At 47.6% G+C, this 19,078-nt stretch overlaps 1 protein-coding gene across 1 annotated transcript in view; it reads left to right on the top strand.

Moving 5' to 3' along the window:
- Nucleotides 1-19,078, top strand: part of LOC126195212 (protein dachsous) — a 317,104-nt gene that overhangs the window by 235,684 nt on the left and 62,342 nt on the right. The window contains exons 17-18 of the mRNA XM_049933731.1: nt 12,555-12,803; nt 14,507-14,795. Of these exons, the coding sequence (XP_049789688.1) occupies nt 12,555-12,803; nt 14,507-14,795 (538 nt within the window). The remainder of the gene's footprint in view (nt 1-12,554; nt 12,804-14,506; nt 14,796-19,078) is intronic.

Here is a 19,078-nt window from a genome sequence, read left to right as displayed (position 1 = left end):
GATGGCTGCAGATGTCCGAATGTACCCCACGCGCGACTCACCCCTCTTGCAGGAAGTGTTCGGCTGTGTCGCGTGTACAATGAAACGCTTCCCTGCTACCGACGGGCTGACTCCTGCACTAGCCGGAGCTGGAGCTGGAGCTGTTCAGTGACTGAGAAACTCTACCATACACTGCAGAGGCTGCCACTGGTGTCCTGTGTAGGTCTGCTTCCCCATTCTGCACAGCAACGACCTACGCTGGCAGTCTGGTATGGCTCGCCATGTAACCACATCTCGATCTACACTGTCGACTTCCCTAACGTCCCTTTACATTATGTATCGCGAGACATACATAGACCTGCTGTACGTACATCGCTTAGAACTCGCCCTGTAAAGGACGACCGCAAGACGGAAGCCACTCTGCTTTTAGGACAGCCAGAAGGACGTGACTCCTTCCGTCAGACCGCGGACACCCCGGCAGGAAGATGGCAGGAGGAAGCAAGGGGTCGCTCCCCTGTTGCTGGTGGCGTGGGCGGCGGGCGCGCCCTCGGACAATGCTCATTGTACGCCGGCTGCATATTGACAATGAACAATTAGGCGCTCATTTTACTTTTACACCGGCGTCATTCAGAGGCGCGCATCCTCCTTTTGTGTCGCGTCTGCCGGGAGCTTGCCTCACGAAGGCGAGAGATGGGGTTTCCGTGATCCCTGCAGAGCCCTTTCTGCCTCACGGCTACAGTACCCCGTGTCAACATAACCGCCAGCTCTGCTGGCATTTTGTCGCTCTTTCAGATAAGGAACAAACACATCACTGGAAATTAATTCTCTTCTCCTATTTCAGTCGCGCTTGCAGTTTTAGGCAGCCAGTGGACAGTAGACCTAGGTTAGTGCCCCTTGTACAGCTTCTTTTCGGTTTCACAAACAGATAGTTTCATAGCGTTTTAGAATCTGTTTCTCAACATATTCACGAACTAGATTGCAAACCGGCGGCTGTGTTGTGTATGAAGAGTCGAACTCAAGACCACAGCTACTGCAGCCTAGCTCCGTATTATGCAATTCCCTTGTTACCTGGTGCTTGCCGAACGACTTTGATTTGGTGTGGATATCTAAAGGTTGGACAGCTCCTAACATACACCGCTAAGAAACAATATGGTACACTTTGCTCTAATTTATACCTGTCAATGATGCCCTTCATGCACATCAGCTAAACGTTTAAATCGGGCATTGTTCGATGTGTGATACATAAAGCAGTTCGGAGAATTACGTAAGAGTGTGACTGTATTGGAAAAGTAGAACAAGAAGCAGAAGTGATAAGAAGTGGTGTAGCATTGTAACTCGCTAGTTGTAAGTCGCCGGTTCATTTGGTTGCTGGCAGTGGTCTTCCAGGTGCAGCTAGGTAGCTTGCTCGCTCGGATGCCCTCTCATGACACATCTACATCGCTACTCTGTAATTAATAATTAAGTTCTCACCAGAGGGTTCATCGAACCACTTCCAAGTTATCTCTCTACCGTTCCACTCTGTAACAGAGCGCGCGGGAAAAACGCAACACTTAGATCGTTCCGTGCGAGCTCTGATTCCTGTCATTACATTATAACTGCCATTTCTCCCTATTTAGTGGGCACCAACAAAATATTTTCCCATTCGGTGGAGAAAATTTGTGATTGAAATTTCGTGAAAAGATCATGCAGTAACGAAAATAGCCCCTGTTTTAATGATGGCCGCCCCAACTCGCGTGTCACGTCCGTGCCACCCTCTCTCCTATTTATCAATAATACGAAGTGAGCTGCCCTTTTTTCAACTTTTTCGATTACCTGCGTCAACCGTATTTGGTAAAGATCCATACCGAGCTGGAATAATCTAGCAGATAATGCACAAGCGTAGTGGATTTTCTGCTTCTTCTGCGTTCTGCCAATAAAACGCAGTCTTCGGTTCGCCTTTCCCATGTCATTATCTACACGATTTAAGCTGTTCCTAATTGTTATTCCTTGGTATTTAGTTGAATCGACAGCCTTCAGATTTGTGTGATTTATCGTGTAACCGAAATTTAATAGATTCCTTTTGGTACACACGCGGATGACCTCACATTTTATTTAGAATCAGTTGCCATTTTTTGCACCACACATTTTGCGATCTTCTGATGTCTTTAGTAGGTGATAAATTGCAGCATCGTCGGCAAAGAGCATAAGACGGCTGCTGAGATTGTCTCTTAAATCATTTATATAGATTAGAAACAACAAAGGCCCTTTTTCAGCTCCTTGGGGAATGCCAGATATCACTCCTGCTTTATTGGATGATTTTAAGACAGGTACTACGAATAGTGAACTTTCTTGCCAGAGGTCACGAAACCAGTCGTACAACTGAGACGGTGCACCTTAGGCACGCAGTATCGGCAGAAGCCACTTGTCGGGAAAGGTACGGAAAGCCTTCTGCATAATCAGAAGTATGAAATAAATCTGAGATCCGCTGTCGGTAGCACTCGCAACTCCCAGAGAACAGAGCGCTAGTTGTGTTGCGAAGGAGGGTATTTTCTTAATAATTGCTGATCGTTGTCACGGAGGTTCTGAACAAGGGACGTTGGTAAAATTTACTCCGAGTTTCTATCACCATTCATGTAGTCTCGAGAAATCGGAGGGATGTAGTACAAAACGGACAGATCACTTTGACAGAATTAACTGCAGCAGAATGGATCACACTCGTGTCTGATAGGCACCCCTTGTTGCATCACTTACATCGTACAAACGCTAGCGCGGTTCGGCCGGCCTGGCCACGCCCAGCTCCTGGAGCCGAGTCAGTCTGCCGCCACGAGTAACATCTCCGTCGACGAGACGCCACGCACCGCCTCCCTGCCTGCCTGCCACGTCACTGCCGAGCCACCTGAGTCGCCGTCACGCCGAGCCCGGCGCGCTTTCCCAGCACCGGCGGCTGGCAGGTGCGGCGACAGCCCGCTCGGACGCCGGTACGCCACAGGCGGGCGTCAAAACCGCCTGCCGGCGGCCGACCGGTAGCCGCAGCGAGCGCTCGGTCGCGTCTCTCTCTCTCTTAATCCGATTCAGTCGGGCCGACTGCGCCAGCGCCAGCGCCACTTCCAACTAGAGTAAACAGTTTTTGCCGGCGGCTCGGAGCGGCCGCACGTATGCGGCCCACGGCGCGCCTTGACGGACAGGCGGCGTCCGGGCGCTGACAAGCGGCTATCTCGCGTCCTATCTGCCTCCGCCGCCGCTGCCCCCGCTGCCCCGCCATCGCGGCCCGCCATCTCGCGGAGCCGCTGGCGGCTGGGGTCAGAGTTCGCCTCCCCCACCCCGCCCCGCCTGCGGCTCGTTACTCAGCCGAAAGCCCCCCCCCCCCCTCAATACGGCAGACACTTGTTAGGCGGCGTCACACTTGGCCCCTGCCGCTGCTCTTTTTACGCGCGCGACTCGCGAGACGGCGGCCGGCGGCCGAGTGCCACCATTAACCGGCCGGCCGGCCGCCCCATCGCTTGTTTTATCAGCATAATCGCTGCATCGCCGATGCGCCGCTGTCTAACATCGCAGACACACCGCGCCAGAATGCCATTTTCCTACTGACTCGTTTGCCTCCACCTTGAAACGTTATCTGACATCGGCGCAGTCAGTTGTGTGTGGGGCCGGCGAGTACTCGAAACTATCGGGGACACGCCGGATTCCGCAGTATCCCTGACGCGCAGCCACCGTCGATGCGAGCGAGATGTATTATATCGCGCTACTACGACGACAGTGCGTCGAACAATGGCACTCGTCACCTGTAAGACAGTGGTTAGTTTTTCTTCTTTAATCTTACAGTGTTCTCACAGTCCGTAATTGCACTATTGGTGAGCCGGCCGCGGTGGCCGTGCGGTTCTGGCGCTGCAGTCCGGAACCGCGGGACTGCTACGGTCGCAGGTTCGAATCCTGCCTCGGGCATGGGTGTGTGTTAGGTTAGTTAGGTTTAAGTAGTTCTAAGTTCTAGGGGACTTATGACCTAAGATGTTGAGTCCCATAGTGCTCAGAGCCATTTTTTTGCACTATTGGTGAGTCTTATTATGTGGAGGTTAGACCGTTGCCTAAGGCATCTTTCTGTGCCTTACTGTCCATATCCTAAGGCTCGAGACAACTTTGGTGAACTACGCACATGACTTTTGAAAAATATACCTGTTGTTCGGAGATTTTGATGGACATCCTGTGGTTCTAGAGTTCACTGTACAAATTTTGGATAGTTCTGCATAATCTCGCGAAGAAAACAACAGTACTCGGGAAGATTTTTTAATCTTGTATAAAATTTATTTGCGAATAAAAATTATGATCATATTTCTGAATCCCCCCCAGCAGTTCTATAGAAAACCTAATGACGTTTATTGTGCAGTAATGACAGACTCAAATTACATACAAAAAAAAAAAAAAAAAAAAAAAAGAAACCACTTCTGAACTCGGAAAACTTTGCCCTCAGGTAGGAGAACTGCCCGACTCCCAACTGGTTGGCCATCTGTCTAATTTAAATTAACCATTCAAAATAATATTGTAGCAGAGGTACATTTTGCAGCGTTTTTAATGGTCACGGTAACGTACTATTTTCAGTGTGTAGCGTTCTAGAATCTGAAGTACTGCGGAGATTTTGTGACCGGAATTCGCGGTGCTCTTTTAATTTATTTATCACAGGCAGCGAAAACTTATTTTCAGCTTTGCAAGACTATCATGACCACACACTAGCTCCAGAACATTTATCAAACAGAAGAACATCATGAAACTCTATTAAAAGAAAAGGCGAATATTTGGATGACATGCCCTTAAGGCAAGAAGTACGTAACAATCGGATAACAAAGAACACGCCGCTGAGAAACATACGCTCGATTGAACTATATGATTATGTTCGTTCAGTCAGTTCTCCTCTGCAGTTGCCGCTCAAGTGTAACTGAACCATAATATCCATAAAAATGCACACTCTACCAGAACTGAAACGTCTCCTCCGCTTGGAAGAATTTTACGTCATCGGTGATAGCAGCATCCTATTTACTTACGGTTTTATGTAGAACTCTTCTGGAGCTATTCAAAATTGTGACGATAATTTTTTCTCTGAATTCTGCGGAATTATTCAAATTTTGTACAGTGAATGTAGAACTATAGCATATCTACCAAGACTATCATGACCACACACTAGCTCCAGAACATTTATCAAACAGAAGAACATCGGGTGCCAACTTCATATGACTCTTCAGACATCCTAAGAGACTATAAAGGCTCAGTTACTATTTTCCAACTTAAAAAGCTCAGCAAGCCGAACTGTTTACATATAATCACGGAACGCAAAGATCGCGGAGTTGCGTCGATCCTTGTTATGGAGCTAGTACTGTGCGACAGTTGGCCCAGTTTGCTTTATTTGAGATTAAGTCTAATTTCAAAGAAGAAGGCTTGCGTAAAGGAGGAGAGGTAAAGGGAGGTAGCAGTACTTCAAAATTCTGATTCGAGCACCGAGTACCAAAAGCTGCGAACTTACCATACACCGAAGAATGAACTTGGAGCTTTAGATGACTACGACACATTTCTCACATCCTCCATGCTACTTGTTTGACAAAGTAACGCTCGATATTCATATTTTAGGTTCTTGTTTCGTCAATAATTCTTTGATTCGCGCTCCAGTACCGTGAGTCTAGAAATAACAACAATAAAAAAATCTGCTGCTTGTCTTACACACGTAGACCGCACTAAAATCTCGTACCTTTTTAAAGCTAGTACGGCGCAGAGTCCAATTCTAGGGCCATCGATATAAAGAAAAATTTAGCTTTTCCATACCATAGTTGTCTCTCGAGAGAATGTATCCTTAGGGAACACCTTCAGCAAAAGTCACGAATTTTTAAAAACAGCTAGATGCCAATCTTATCAGTCGTTTCATATTTCGTTTTATTTCATGAGTTCTTCAGAATGTAGCAGTTATTTCTGTTTCACCCTTAACTCAGTGGGTAAGACAGAGAGAATGGTCACTTCAGTTATAAAAAAAGATGCTTGCAAACCTAAGGAAGCTATGAAGTAATACATCAGAGACTTTTCCTCTCTTTCCTGTCTCGTGGCTTCCGTTGCGCCGCGCAAATTCATCTTTGCGGCCACGGGCAGAGTTTACACTCTTGGCGACCTTCGGCGCGCGATACAAATTACCTGACGAACTTCTCCGCAGTCTGATCGTAAACGTTTATGGACGGAGCCGGATTAGTGCTCCGCACTGCTACAGGCGTATGAAATCAGTCGAAATAAGGATCGCCAGCCTCGCTTTCCACCGCAGGGCACGGTTAAACTCAGTATCCAGTCAGCAATTAAAGAGCGTTTAGCATCCCAACCACTTACAGAAAGATTCCGATATCCGACTACTTGATGCCTACTAGCAACTGCAGCCTGTAATATTCGCAACAACAAAACAGAAATATAGTACAAAAACAGTAGGTCAAGAGACACACAAAAACACTGCAATCAAATTTCCATGGGAATGAATATTATTTAGTGGCTTCAGTGAAAACCTCGCGAAGTCCACATCGTTCAGTAAACACCGCCGACCGGTTAACTAAACGTCGCCGACCGGTTAACTACTCGGCTCCACACCCTAATTTCCTTTGTATGCCCACTGAGCGTGTGCCCACTCGCTGAACGCCAACAGTCGCCTAGGAAACCGGAGTGGCTCCACCCGAAATATACGCCAGCGCGTGGGAAAGCACTTTTAGAATCTCTGTCTTCCGTGCTACCAGAAATAACTCTGCCGATCACGAAGAACCACCTTCTCCCGACTTCTGAATTCGATTACGAAAACACACCTCCACCGCAGAGGGCACACCCGCTGGCCGCCAACCCTCCCGTAGGAAGGCGCAACGGTTCGACTAGGAATCACGCCCGCGTACGGGAAGGCACTTACGCAATCTCTCCATTTTCTGAACTTCAACAAATCTCTTGTCTGATCGCGAAAGATCACCTACTCTCGACTTCTGAAGACACGATCCTCCACCTCGAGAGGTCTGCTGGCCGACTACTTGATTTCGCGAGCTCCAAACCGCCCCACAAAATGAAAACTTTGAGGTCTTCAGGCAGTCAGGAACGGGAGCGGAATAGTGTTCAGGTCCCATACTCCGAGGAGCGTAGGGGACGATGCGGGAGGCCCGCACCGCCATACTAGACAAGATCCTAGGGGAAGTGGTTTGCCATTGCCTTCCTCCGACCTTAATGTGAATGATGATGATGATGAGGAGGAGGAGGATACGACACAATAACACACAGTCATCTCAAGGCAGGGAAATTCCATGACGCCGCCGGGAATCGAACGCGGGACACCTTGCGCGGGAAGCGAGAACGCTACCGCAAGACCACGAGCTGCGGACGGAGCGGAGTTGAAGAACTTCAGTTGGTCGTTTCCTGCTCTCATTTATAGCGATTCTGTAAGACTGTGCTTCCTGCCATGAATGTAAGAAGTTTCCCAGCAAAGGATGTTGGAAACACCAGACGTCACGGGAAAATTATTCGAAAGAGGCCTAGTCGGCTACGCCAGCAGCCATTTAGGAGCATTAGAACAACTTGGCCCGTCATCTTATGGTCGAACAAAATTCCTCTTCCCCTGCAACTTTTAATGAACAAAGTAAGAGCATATGGACTATCAGACCAATTGTGTGATTGGATTGAAGAGTTCCTAGATAACAGAACGCAGCATGTCATTCTCAATGGAGAGAAGTCTTCCGAAGTAAGAGTGATTTCAGGTGTGCCGCAGGGGAGTGTCGTAGGACCGTTGCTATTCACAATATATATAAATGACCATGTGGATAACATCGGAAGTCCATGTAGGCTTTTTGCGGATGATACTGTGGTATATCGAGAGGTTGTAACAATGGAAAATTGTACTGAAATGCAGGAGCATCTGCAACGAATTGACGTATGGTGCAGGGAATGGCAATTGCATTTCAATGTAGACAAATGTAATGTGCTACGAATACATAGAAAGAAAGATCCTTTATCATTTACCTACAATATAGCAGGTCAGCAACTGGAAGCAGTTAATTCCATAAATTATCTGGGAGTAGGCATTAGGAGTGATTTAAAATGGAATGATCATACAAAGTTGATCGTCGGTAAAGCAGATGCCAGACTGAGATTCATTGGAAGAATCTTAAGGAAATGCAATCTGAAAACAAAGGAAGTAGGTTACTGTACACTTGTTCGCCCACTGCTTGAATATTGCTCAGCAGAGTGGGATGCGTACCAGATAGAGTTGATAGAAGAGATAGAGAAGATCTAACGGAGATCAGCGCGCTTCGTTACAGGATCATTTAGTAATCGCGAAAGCACTACGGAGATGACAGATAAACTCCAGTGGAAGACTTTGCAGGAGAAACGCCCAGTAGCTCGGTACGGACGTTTCTTGAAGTTTCGAGAACGTACCTTCACCGAGAAGTCAAGCACTATATTGCTGCCTCCTACTTATATCTGGCGAAGAGACCATGAGGGTAAAATCAGAGAGATTAGAGCCCACACAGAGGCATACCGACAATCCTTCTTTCCACGAACAATACGAGACTGGAATAGAAGGGAGAACCGATAGAGGTACTCAAGGTACCCTCCGCCACACACCGTCAGGTGGCTTGCGGAGTACGGATGTAGCTGTCGATGTAGATGTAGAACTGTCCCTGGCGAACACAACAGTGAACGGGACTAGCACACGGGACCAGTCCTGAGAAGATACGTAACCTAACACACCTTGACCGACACTTGTACTGTCGTAATCGTCGTAGTTTCCTGACGAATGGGTGCCGTCTTCATCCCCTCCTCAGGATGCACTGGATAGAGGGGGAGGGCAACTGAAGCGAATCGCGCTTCTCCTCTTCGGTTGCAGCACCGGCGCTAGGTTGTCTGCCGCTGTGCGCTACATTGATTTTATTATCATTGCGGCGCGTTAGCTTCGCGCCGCCGAGCGAAAGATGCCTGACAAGGGAAAAAGTAAAGCAGTCGCGAGTTAAGACGGCGCATCCTCCTGCGTAAATGCGTGCCGGGTTGCGGTCGGCAGTGAATCACTTCCTCGCGCCGCGAAATTTACGAGCGGCGCGCAGACCGGCGCTCGTAAACGTCCCGGCCAGGCCAGTGCAGTGCAGCGCCCGGCGCGCCGCCGCTGTCACCCCGGCTCGGCTCAGCTGGCGGGCGCGAGCGCATTCCGCCCGCCGCTCTCTCCTCACAGCACTCGCGGACGCTCGCTCTCTGCTGCCGGTGGCCGAGAGGGGGCCTGCGATTAAAGGTACTGAGCGCACTTCTCACTGACGACTCCTCGCAGTGTGCTGTTTCCGCTACCGTTGTGACTCGGTTCGTGGATGTCCCGTGAAACTCGCGAAACAAGATTTGAGTCAACGTTCTATCCTATACTTTCTTGCCTTTCCTTAAAATACAGCCGCTTCGTCGGATGAGAAAATAGGAAAAATTCTACCACTCCCTGCTCTGAAATATGTTTACGTTCGTCTGTGAACATTAACCCTCAAACACCTTACTCCACCAGCTGTTTTCCTTATTTTCATTTATTTATATAGGGTCTAGTTGTCTTTTTTACTTGTTGTTTTGTTACGTAGCAGCGGTGCCATTGAGCAACTAGACTCACTTTCGGCGAATTTTCGTTATTTTTTTGTGAGTAATAGATCGGGTAGAAATAATTATAATTTTTTCTGAAGATAGTATTTCAACATTCTTCTCATTCTTGTTAGAATTATAAAACTCTGTGTCGCAAGAATACATGCCGTTTGGTGTTTCTGTATTTTTTTCATCCGTTGCATTTTGGTCATTAAAATGTTTGGTGGGCTGTATCGTACATGAAATTGTTATACGTAAGAAGTCGTTCTTTTTAGGAAAAGTTTTAATTGGACCGTAAATAACTACTGATAATGAAGTAAGTAAATTAAATATTAAAGTAAGTACAAGTTATATGTGTTAGTACTAAGTTTCCACGTAGGGGGAAGTTGGAAAAAATAAGCGAAATTCATAATGAAGTTATTAAATTAGTTTTGAACAGAATAGGCATAAATCGAAATATAACTGTAGCCTTTAGTTAAACATTTGTAACACGGATAATTAAGACTGTTCAGATGTGTTTGGGCGCAATTGTCATGAGGCCAACCCTCAAAAATATGCGATTAATCGAGTCTTTTTCGAGGCTGCATTGGTCGTAAGACGTTCTTTCCTGTAGTGGATGTTCTCACAAGCTAGGATACTATAAAGTATTTCTTGGAACAGTGTATTTCTCACCCGCTCCCCCGATTGTTATTTGGAGAAATCTGACTTTTTCTGCCGGCCGAAGTGGCCGTGCGGTTAAAGGCGCTGCAGTCTGGAACCGCAAGACCGCTACGGTCGCAGGTTCGAATCCTGCCTCGGGCATGGATATTTGTGATGTCCTTAGGTTAGTTAGGTTTAACTAGTTCTAAGTTCTAGGGGACTAATGACCTCAGCAGTTGAGTCCCATAGTGCTCAGAGCCATTTGAACCATTGACTTTTTCTACTACTTCCTTCATGTTATTTTCATTCCATTTATGTCGTGACTTCTCCATATCTGCTTCTTAAAGGTTAAGAAAGCAAAAATTAATTTTTTTGTTATATGTGTTTCGTCCGGTACAGCCCGAAACTGCTTTGTCCGATACAACCTGATTGCACCTCTGTGTGGTTTAACATCACCATTGTTATAACTTGTTATTACATTGTCACAACCTACAATATCGAGAATAATAGCTATTGGATGTAAAAACGCAATAAAATTATAATATTACTTACCCGCAAACAAAACGCAACATTCCACTGTTAAGTTCGTGCACCGGAAAACTCATTAGAAGTAGATGACACGCACACTTGTTTTGATGCTAAGTCGCGTTCCTCCACAATTCTCACTACAGCGGCACTAGAGCTGTTATCAGATACAGTCCGCTGCCCCGACACTGTCCGACCTTCCACTACTGCTTTATTTAGCAGCCTCTCATTTTGAACTAATTGGCCTAACCTTTGAGTACATTTCACTGTAAGAGGATCAGGCGATGCTGACCGCTCTCCGTATCATTTTCTGCCAAACGGCTTTGTTTAGATGTGATACGGAGGGGCACTGGGGTCAACTCACGGCTCTTGCAGCTGTTGTCAGAATGCCGCACCTTGGAGCCGATACTTCCCACTGAAGTCGGTTCTTCCACACTGAGGGAGAGAGAGAGGTGGGGGGGGGGGGGGGGGGGCGGACACATTGGAATCGGACATTTGAAAATCGTATAAACTAATTGATCGACTGCATTTAGCTGTTCTACACCGGCCCCAATACCTCATCCCATAAAGAAAACGTGTATTATGCGCGATTATTGTACTTCCTCCCAGCGAAGACAGCTCAGACTAAGTAACGAAACAGTCCCCAATGTCAGGTGTTTTCTATTTATAGCTCGGGCATCACTTGGCTGTATGATACTGAACCTGAAGTAACGCATGTGTCTTTGTAATCAGACGAGAGCACTTGCTGAACTCTTGTTTCCTTCGTCCTCTTTATATACTCTGCAAGTCAATACACAGGGCGGGTGGAGGGTAATTAATACGAACGTTAGCGATTTGCATCTTACTCCATTCGTATACTGAGGTATGAGAATCTGTATGCCTCGATATGCTCTCTAATCCCTTTCACTCTCGCCATTCCTAAGACGGAAATAGCAGAATTGGTAAATGATTTTCATCGAATACCGATTCTCTAAGCCGGCCGCGGTGGCCGTGCGGTTCTAGGCGCTCCAGTCCGGAGCAGCGCTGCTGCTACGGTCGGAGGTTCGAATCCTGCCTCGGGCATGGATGTGTGTGATGTCCTTAGGTTAGTTAGGTTTAAGTAGTTCTAAGTTCTAGGGGACTGATGACCACAGCAATTGAGTCCCGTCGTGGTCAGAGCCATTTTTCGATTCTCTAAATTTATCGCAAAGGATCTCCCGAGCACTATGTCGCCCGTCTTTCAGAGATTCACATTTGAATTCCTTCAAAGTCTCTACTGCACTTGCATATCGGCTATTCTGACCTTTTACGTTCCTAGCAGAGCGCCCCTTTATTCGTTCGGTAACTGTTCTCGTATCTTCTGAACAGCGTCACACACGTACTTCCACTCTGAATGAATTCGTACTACCTACTAGGGGACTGTGTATAGACTCAATAACATCGAGGGCAGGCTGCATCCTTGTCTCACTACCTTCTCAGCTACTACATCCTTTTCATGCCTTCTTGTTTCTGTAAAATTTAAAAATAACCTCTGGCTCCCTGTATTATACTTCTGCTGCCTTCAGAATTTCAAAGAATGTATGGCAGTCGACATTGTCAAAAGCTTTCTCTGAGCCTATAAATGCTATGAACATAGTATCACTACTTTATTAATCGTATTTTAATGCTTGCCCTTCCTAAAATAAATGATATACAAGAGAGCTTGAAATCCGTGTTACGTTACAACTACTCAGCTGCGAAGCTCTGTCGCGAGTGGGCAGCCGCCAGCTGTTTTCGCCACTTCTGCACAGTGGCTCGGCAGGCAGCAGTGGAGACGAGAGCGGCGGACAGAGAGTGAGTCGCGTGCTTGTGGGGTGCCGCAGGTTGTTCGACTACGAGCGGCAGCGCTCGTACAGCTTCCAAGTGGTGGCCACCGACGGCGGCCGCTACGACGCGCGCTCGACGCGCGTGCCCGTGACGGTGTCGGTGGGCGACGTCAACGACAACGCGCCCGCCTTCACCAGCCACCCCTTCACGGCCGTCGTGCCCGCCTACACCCAGCCGGGGCACGTCGTGGTGCGCCTCACCGCCGAGGACGCCGACGCCGGAGCCAACGGAGAGGTCGTCTTCGGGTACGTACCGCGTACTGTGCACTGGTACACTGCGTGGAGAGCCAACTGTCAGTATTTCCTCCTGCCTACCGTTGGACTGTGTTGTTGTGAGGAGTGTGCAGAATCATCTCCGACTGTACAACTTCGTACTGTTGATACAAAAAGTATTACCTACAGCCTGCTTGATTTTGGGACCATCACTGTCCACATGCTGCTTTACGTCTCATCAGACTGCACGGTTGTGAGAAACCTGCAGAACCGAATTGCACTGCACAGCCGCGTTGTACAGTAGATACGAAAGTACAGCAGTCAACCTATTTGAATCTGGGATTTTGTCGGTGCCTATATTTTTCCTTACGTCCTATTCCACTTCATGAACACGAGAAACTTGCAGAACTAGGTTACGTTACTACCCAAATAGCAACAATCATCTACTACATTTATTATCTCACGTTCTATCCTAATTCTCTCAGCATCGCCCAATTTAATTCGACTACATTTCGTTAACCTTGTTTCGCCTTTTTTTCTTTTAATATCGTCCTCTTAAGACACTCTCCGTACCGTTCAACTATTCTTCTAATCCTTTTCTATCTTTGACAGAATTACAATGCCATCGGCAAAGCTCAAATTTTTATTTCTTTTACCTGAAATATAATTCTTTCTCCAAATTTTTCGCTGATCAGTGTGCAGACTGAACAACATCGAGGGCAGGCTACATGCCTGTCTCACTACCTTCTCAACTACTACATCCTTTTCATGCCTTCTTCTTTCTGTACAATTTATAAATAACCTCTCGCTCCCTGTATTATACTTCTGCTGCCTTCAGAATTTCAAAGAATTTATGGCAGTCGACATTGTCAAAAGCTTTCTCTGGGTCTATAAATGCTATGAACGCTAGTTTGCCTTTCTCTGACCTATGTTCTAAGGTAAATCTTAGGGCCAGCATTGCCTCGGATGTTCCTACATTTCTCCGGAACGAAACCTTCCCTGAGGTCAGCTTCCACGAGCTTTTCCAACCTCCTGTAAACAATTCTTATCAGTACTTTGCAACCATAACTCATTAATCATATTCACCCCTATGAGCGCCTTTTTTTTAGGAAGTGGGATTATTACCTTCCATATCAAGTGTGAGGGCATTCGCCTGTCTAATATATATCGCGCGACAGGTACAATAGCTTTGTCACGGTTGTGCTTCTCAAGGATATCCGTAGTTCTTAAGGAATGTTTTTGTTACGGATGAAACCATATAAGTTGCGTTGGTCGCAGCATTGTTTTTGTACGCACACAGTGTCGTGCTTTTGTTGATGAGGATGAAACAAACAGATAAGTAGTTGATGTCTGGGTTTAAATAAGAAGTGCGATTTCCTAGTGTCGTCGATGTAGTGAATATTTTCCTGTTCGCTTTTGTGTACACGGAAGATCCAGTGGACACGGAGCAGGCATTTCCTTTTTTTTTCTTTTTCTACTTTTATTTATTGGTTTTCTAAACGTGCCCATACAGGTGCCGCAACACTGGAAATGTTATACTACTGTTTGTTTTGAGAATTGAGAGTATACATTAGTGTAAGTCGTACCCCGGTATGAAGTAACAGAGGCTTAAGAAAGGACAGATTCCGACGCAAAACAGGTTTTATGTGTGCAGTATACCGAAGCAGGTGGCGCAGGAGTAGAACGGAGCAGGCCGCGGAGTGTGTGTGAGTGTGAGAGTGTGGTGTGGTGCGCAGGTTCGCGGGCGCCCCGCCGGCCAAGTTCCGCGTGAACCCCAACACGGGCGTGGTGACGGCGGCCGACAGCCTGGCGGGCGACGCGGGCCGCCTGCTGCAGCTGCACGTGCTGGCGCGCGACAAGGGCAACCCGCCGCGCTCCAGCGCAGGGCTCGTCGAGGTGCGCGTCGCCGACGCCCACGGCGCCGCCGCCGCCGCCGCCGCAGAGCCGCCCAGCCTGCGCTTCCACAACGCCTCCTACTACGCCTCCGTCGTCGAGAACGCCGCCCCCGGCACCGAGGTCGTGCAGGTGAGTTGTTGTGGCACCGCCACACGTCCCACTCTAGATCTCTCCCAGCCGCGTCGTGGGCTCACTCACTGTTCACAGTGACTGTGCCTCGGAATTTGTTGTAGTCGCTCCCCTTCTAATGAGTTACACTGCTTTGGCACACCAGTAACACATTTCCGAAGCTATACGAAACGTCCTCTACCCTATATAAATGGATGGTCGCGAAGCCTATCCTTGCACAACCTATCGCAGGCAGCACGACAACCGCTACTGCTCTTGCCGCCCGACCTAACTTTCGCAGAGGTTTTTTTCCCTTGGCTCTTGCTTTGGCACTTTTTTTCCTCTGCCCTTCAAACCGCTACCCTTCGTCACATTTCGACCAATCCATCCCCAGATGAGCGCGTATTAATGGTTAATCCTAACCAGACGTACGCAAACATCGCAGTACCCACATCCTGCGACACCTCACTTTAGTGAATACTAACCCTTATGCAGAGATGGCAGTAGACCTTTTGTGTTGGCCATCATGCCGGTGTGGGCGTGGAGGGGCTCCACCTCTATTTAAAAAAAAAAAAAAAAAAAAAAAAAAAAAAAAAAGGCGCTATCACCGAATAAAATGTTATCGGCCTTTAGGTCGCGTCAAATCGCTGTTGGTGGGCATTTTGCTAGTACGGTGTTTGTGATGTAAGGGACCTACGGTCTCCGGGTGACTCGTAACAGAATAGTTAATTTAAACTTCTTAGGCACGTTTGTCTTTGTAACAGAATTGCACTCGGAACAAGTGTACAACAGAGTAGCATCGAAGATACGCATTGCCTGTCTTGTTTGGAAACGAACTTGTTCCATTAACTCACAATTTTTTTACTGTCCTCTTTACCCTTCGTCCTCGAACTTGTTCGATTGTGTTTTGCCCTTTTCCCCGGCACTGTTAGTCGTATGTTAATAGTGAGACGGACCTGATGCTACTTTCGTTTACGCGGAACATTCGCCGCGCAGTACAATGTACTAGCGTCTAGTAGGTTAACACATACACATACGAGGGTCACTCCAAAACAAATGCACACTACTTTTGTAAAAATACAGTTTTCATTCTGCACGTGTGAAAGTTTTACTGTGTGTAGATACATCGTTCCCGCTTGTTTTCAAATTTAGTTGAACTTGTTCCCGTGAGTGTCGCCGTCACAGCATGTCTTCAAGCTGGCTGCTACACTTGACGTTCGGCAGAAGCAACGTGCTGTCATAGAATTCCTGTGCTGTGAAAACGAGACAGTGGGAAACATCCACAAGAGGTTGAAAAAGGTGTATGGAGATGCTGCCGTCGATCGCAGTACAGTTAGTCGGTGAGCAAGCAGGTTACGTGATGAAAGCGGGCACGGCAATATTGAGGATTGTCCTCTCAGCGGCAGGCCTCGTACTGCACACACTCCAGACAGTGTGCAGAGAGTTAACGAACTGGTGACTGCTGACAGACGCATCACAGTGCACGAGTTGTCACGCTCCGTTGGGCTAGGGGAGGAAGTGTTTGTAGAATACTGAAAGTGTTGGCGTTAAAAAAGGTTTGTGCCAGGTGGGTTCCCAGGATGTTGACAGTGGCTCACAAAGTAACAAGAAAAACGCTTGGAACAGTACGAGAATGGTGGAGATGAATTTCTTGGAAGAATTGTGACATGTGATGAAACATGGCTCCAACATTTTTCACCAGAGACGAAGAGGCAGTCAGTGGAGTGGCATCATGCAAATTCACCCAAGAAAAAAATTCAAAACCACACCTTCCACTGGAAAAGTTATGGCTACGGTGTTTCTCGATTCCGAACGACTGTTGATTGTGGACATCATGCCAAGTGGAAGCACCATAACTTCTGATGCATATGTGACGACTCAGAAGAAACTTCAATCTCGACTGAGTCGTGTTGGACCACATCGGCAAAAGCAGGGAGTTTTTTTGCTGTTGCATGACAGTGCACGGCCACACGTCAGTCAAAAAACCATGGAAGCGATCACAAAACTCGGATGGACAACACTGAAACACCAGCCTTTCAGTCCTGACCTGGCTCCATGTGAGTATCATCTCTTTAGGAAACTGAAAGTCTCTCTTCGTGGAACAAGGTTTGTAGATGATGACTCCCTTGTGCACGCTACCAAACAGTGGCTCCAGCAGGTTGGTCCAGAATTTTACCGTGCGGGTATACAGGTGCTGGTTGCAAGATGGCGTAAGGTAGTTGAGAGGGATGGAAATTATGTGGAGAAATGAAAATATTGTTCCCAAAGGATGTATCTACACACTGTAAAAGTTTCAAACAGTTAGAATAAAAGATGGATTTTTAAAATAATAGTGTGCATTTCTTTTGGAGTGGCCCTCGTATTTACGAAGATACTCCGCACGTCGGATGTTGGTTGGTAGTTGACGATGTGGAAAAATTGGAAGTCGGCATCTTTCTGTTCCATTGCTTCTATTGTTTGCAGGACGCCTTGTTTGAATAAAGCAAGCTGTGTTTCACGCGAGTGGTGATTCCCGAATTCGTGCAGATTCTGTAAGAGATCCTTGTTTCTCTCCAGGAACGTTATAATATTTGAGCTTACGGCGTGACTTTGGGATCCCGTAGCAGACCGACGTCGGCAGGTTGACACAGCTGGTTAGGACCGAAATACCTTGACACTAGTCGGGGTTGCGCAGTCCTGAGTCACGAAACGGAAACACTGCTCGAGGTTCCGCAAACACTGCATAGGCTAGCACTGTCAAAACTTTCCCGCCGCCTAGCTGTTCACTATACTGCTCCCTTTGGCTTGAAACCTGGAGCCCTTCGCTTTGCGAAGATCTCGATCGGATGTTCCGGCATCCCCATTACGGCACGACAAGAAGAAAACGAGCCACTACATCTCTTCATCTAGAAGCGCGACTGGCGTTCTGTCTCCAGTACTTCCCAGCTGGCAAAGACTCGCGGAACTTGGTGGTGCGCTCACGCGGTAAAGTGTTTTCTTCGGACGAGGACGACAGACGGCTGATAGGCCGCGCAGAGCTACCCTCAGACGCCGTCGGCGCCCGGCAGTTTCCCGGCTGGGGTGACGAAACCGGCTGAGCGGCGCACTCGCTTTGTGCGGCGTGGCGCGGCGCGGCGCAGCGCCCGCCTGCCGCAGATGGTATCTGTGGTTAGCGCGCGGGCCGCGCTGAGCCAGTTGCCCTCCCCTTCGATGTCGCCCTTATCGCGCGCGCCTTTTCAACATTTTTGATTTAAGATCCGCGAACGGCGCCCGTAATGGAGTTCCCTTGAACTATGCTTTTGCTTGTTCGTCATCAACCGGTGCAATAAAGTTGGAGCCGTGGTATTAAACGCTCGTAACTCAGCCGCCGGCTCGCGTTCTTCGGCGCGGCCGCTTTACGGCGGAAATTAAGCAGATACGATCCCGCGAGGCAGCGGGGAGAGCTCCCGCGCGTCTGACGCACGCCTGTGCTGCCTCCCTCGTACAAATAAACCAGTGTTTGGGTTGCGACTTGACTGAGCCCGCGACGTCTCCCTCCGCGTTTAAGCTATGCACTCGGCCGCACATAAACTCCGAGCTTAACGACGTATGTGGACAGTACGTCAGTAAAGACGTGTTGCGCACTGCGAAAACGCTATGTTAATTTTGGTAACGCATTAAGCTGGATTCCAAAGGAGACTCTGCGGCTACTGAAACAATAACGCTGACACGTTCTCTGTGATATTTGTCAAGCAGGTGAATGTGGTCTGCAGTACACAGTCTAACCTGCATAGTAAAATTTGTTACACGGCCGGTGTCCTATGTAGCTTTCAATTTCTGGCTGTCTACTAGAAGATAAGACCCAAAGTTGCCGCCATTAATGTGGAAACTGTACAGGAAATTTATTCATATGCTCATACTGGTAGAATGCTTACAGTTAGTGCTGCAGCCATCACTTCACCACGCAGATTTTCTGAAGAGTTTTTAACTTGCCATTAAGCGTGGTAATAGGTGGAATTGAATAAATTATAACTTATCACATTTACATAATAGGCAACATCGCAGTTTACCACCGTTATAGACAGTGAAGAAAGTAAATGTCGAATGCAGGGTGAACCAGAATTCCAGTGATGAACTGTAAGAGATAGTTAACACATATCTTCGGAGTATTTTGGTATTAGGCATCCACGGTCTCTGGTAGCTCTTTACAGAGTAATAATGTAATTACGATGTATTGGGTTTGTTGCTGCAATCGCCCTTATTGCTGTAAAAATATCTTCGCAACAATCTAGAAGCTTGTAACCAAAACGTACCCCACACAACACAGGGTAGCGCAACAACTCTCA

The sequence above is a fragment of the Schistocerca nitens genome, chromosome 7, assembly GCF_023898315.1.
Source record: "Schistocerca nitens isolate TAMUIC-IGC-003100 chromosome 7, iqSchNite1.1, whole genome shotgun sequence".
Lineage (NCBI taxonomy): Eukaryota > Metazoa > Arthropoda > Insecta > Orthoptera > Acrididae > Schistocerca > Schistocerca nitens.
This window is presented reverse-complemented; position numbering and strand designations above follow the sequence as displayed.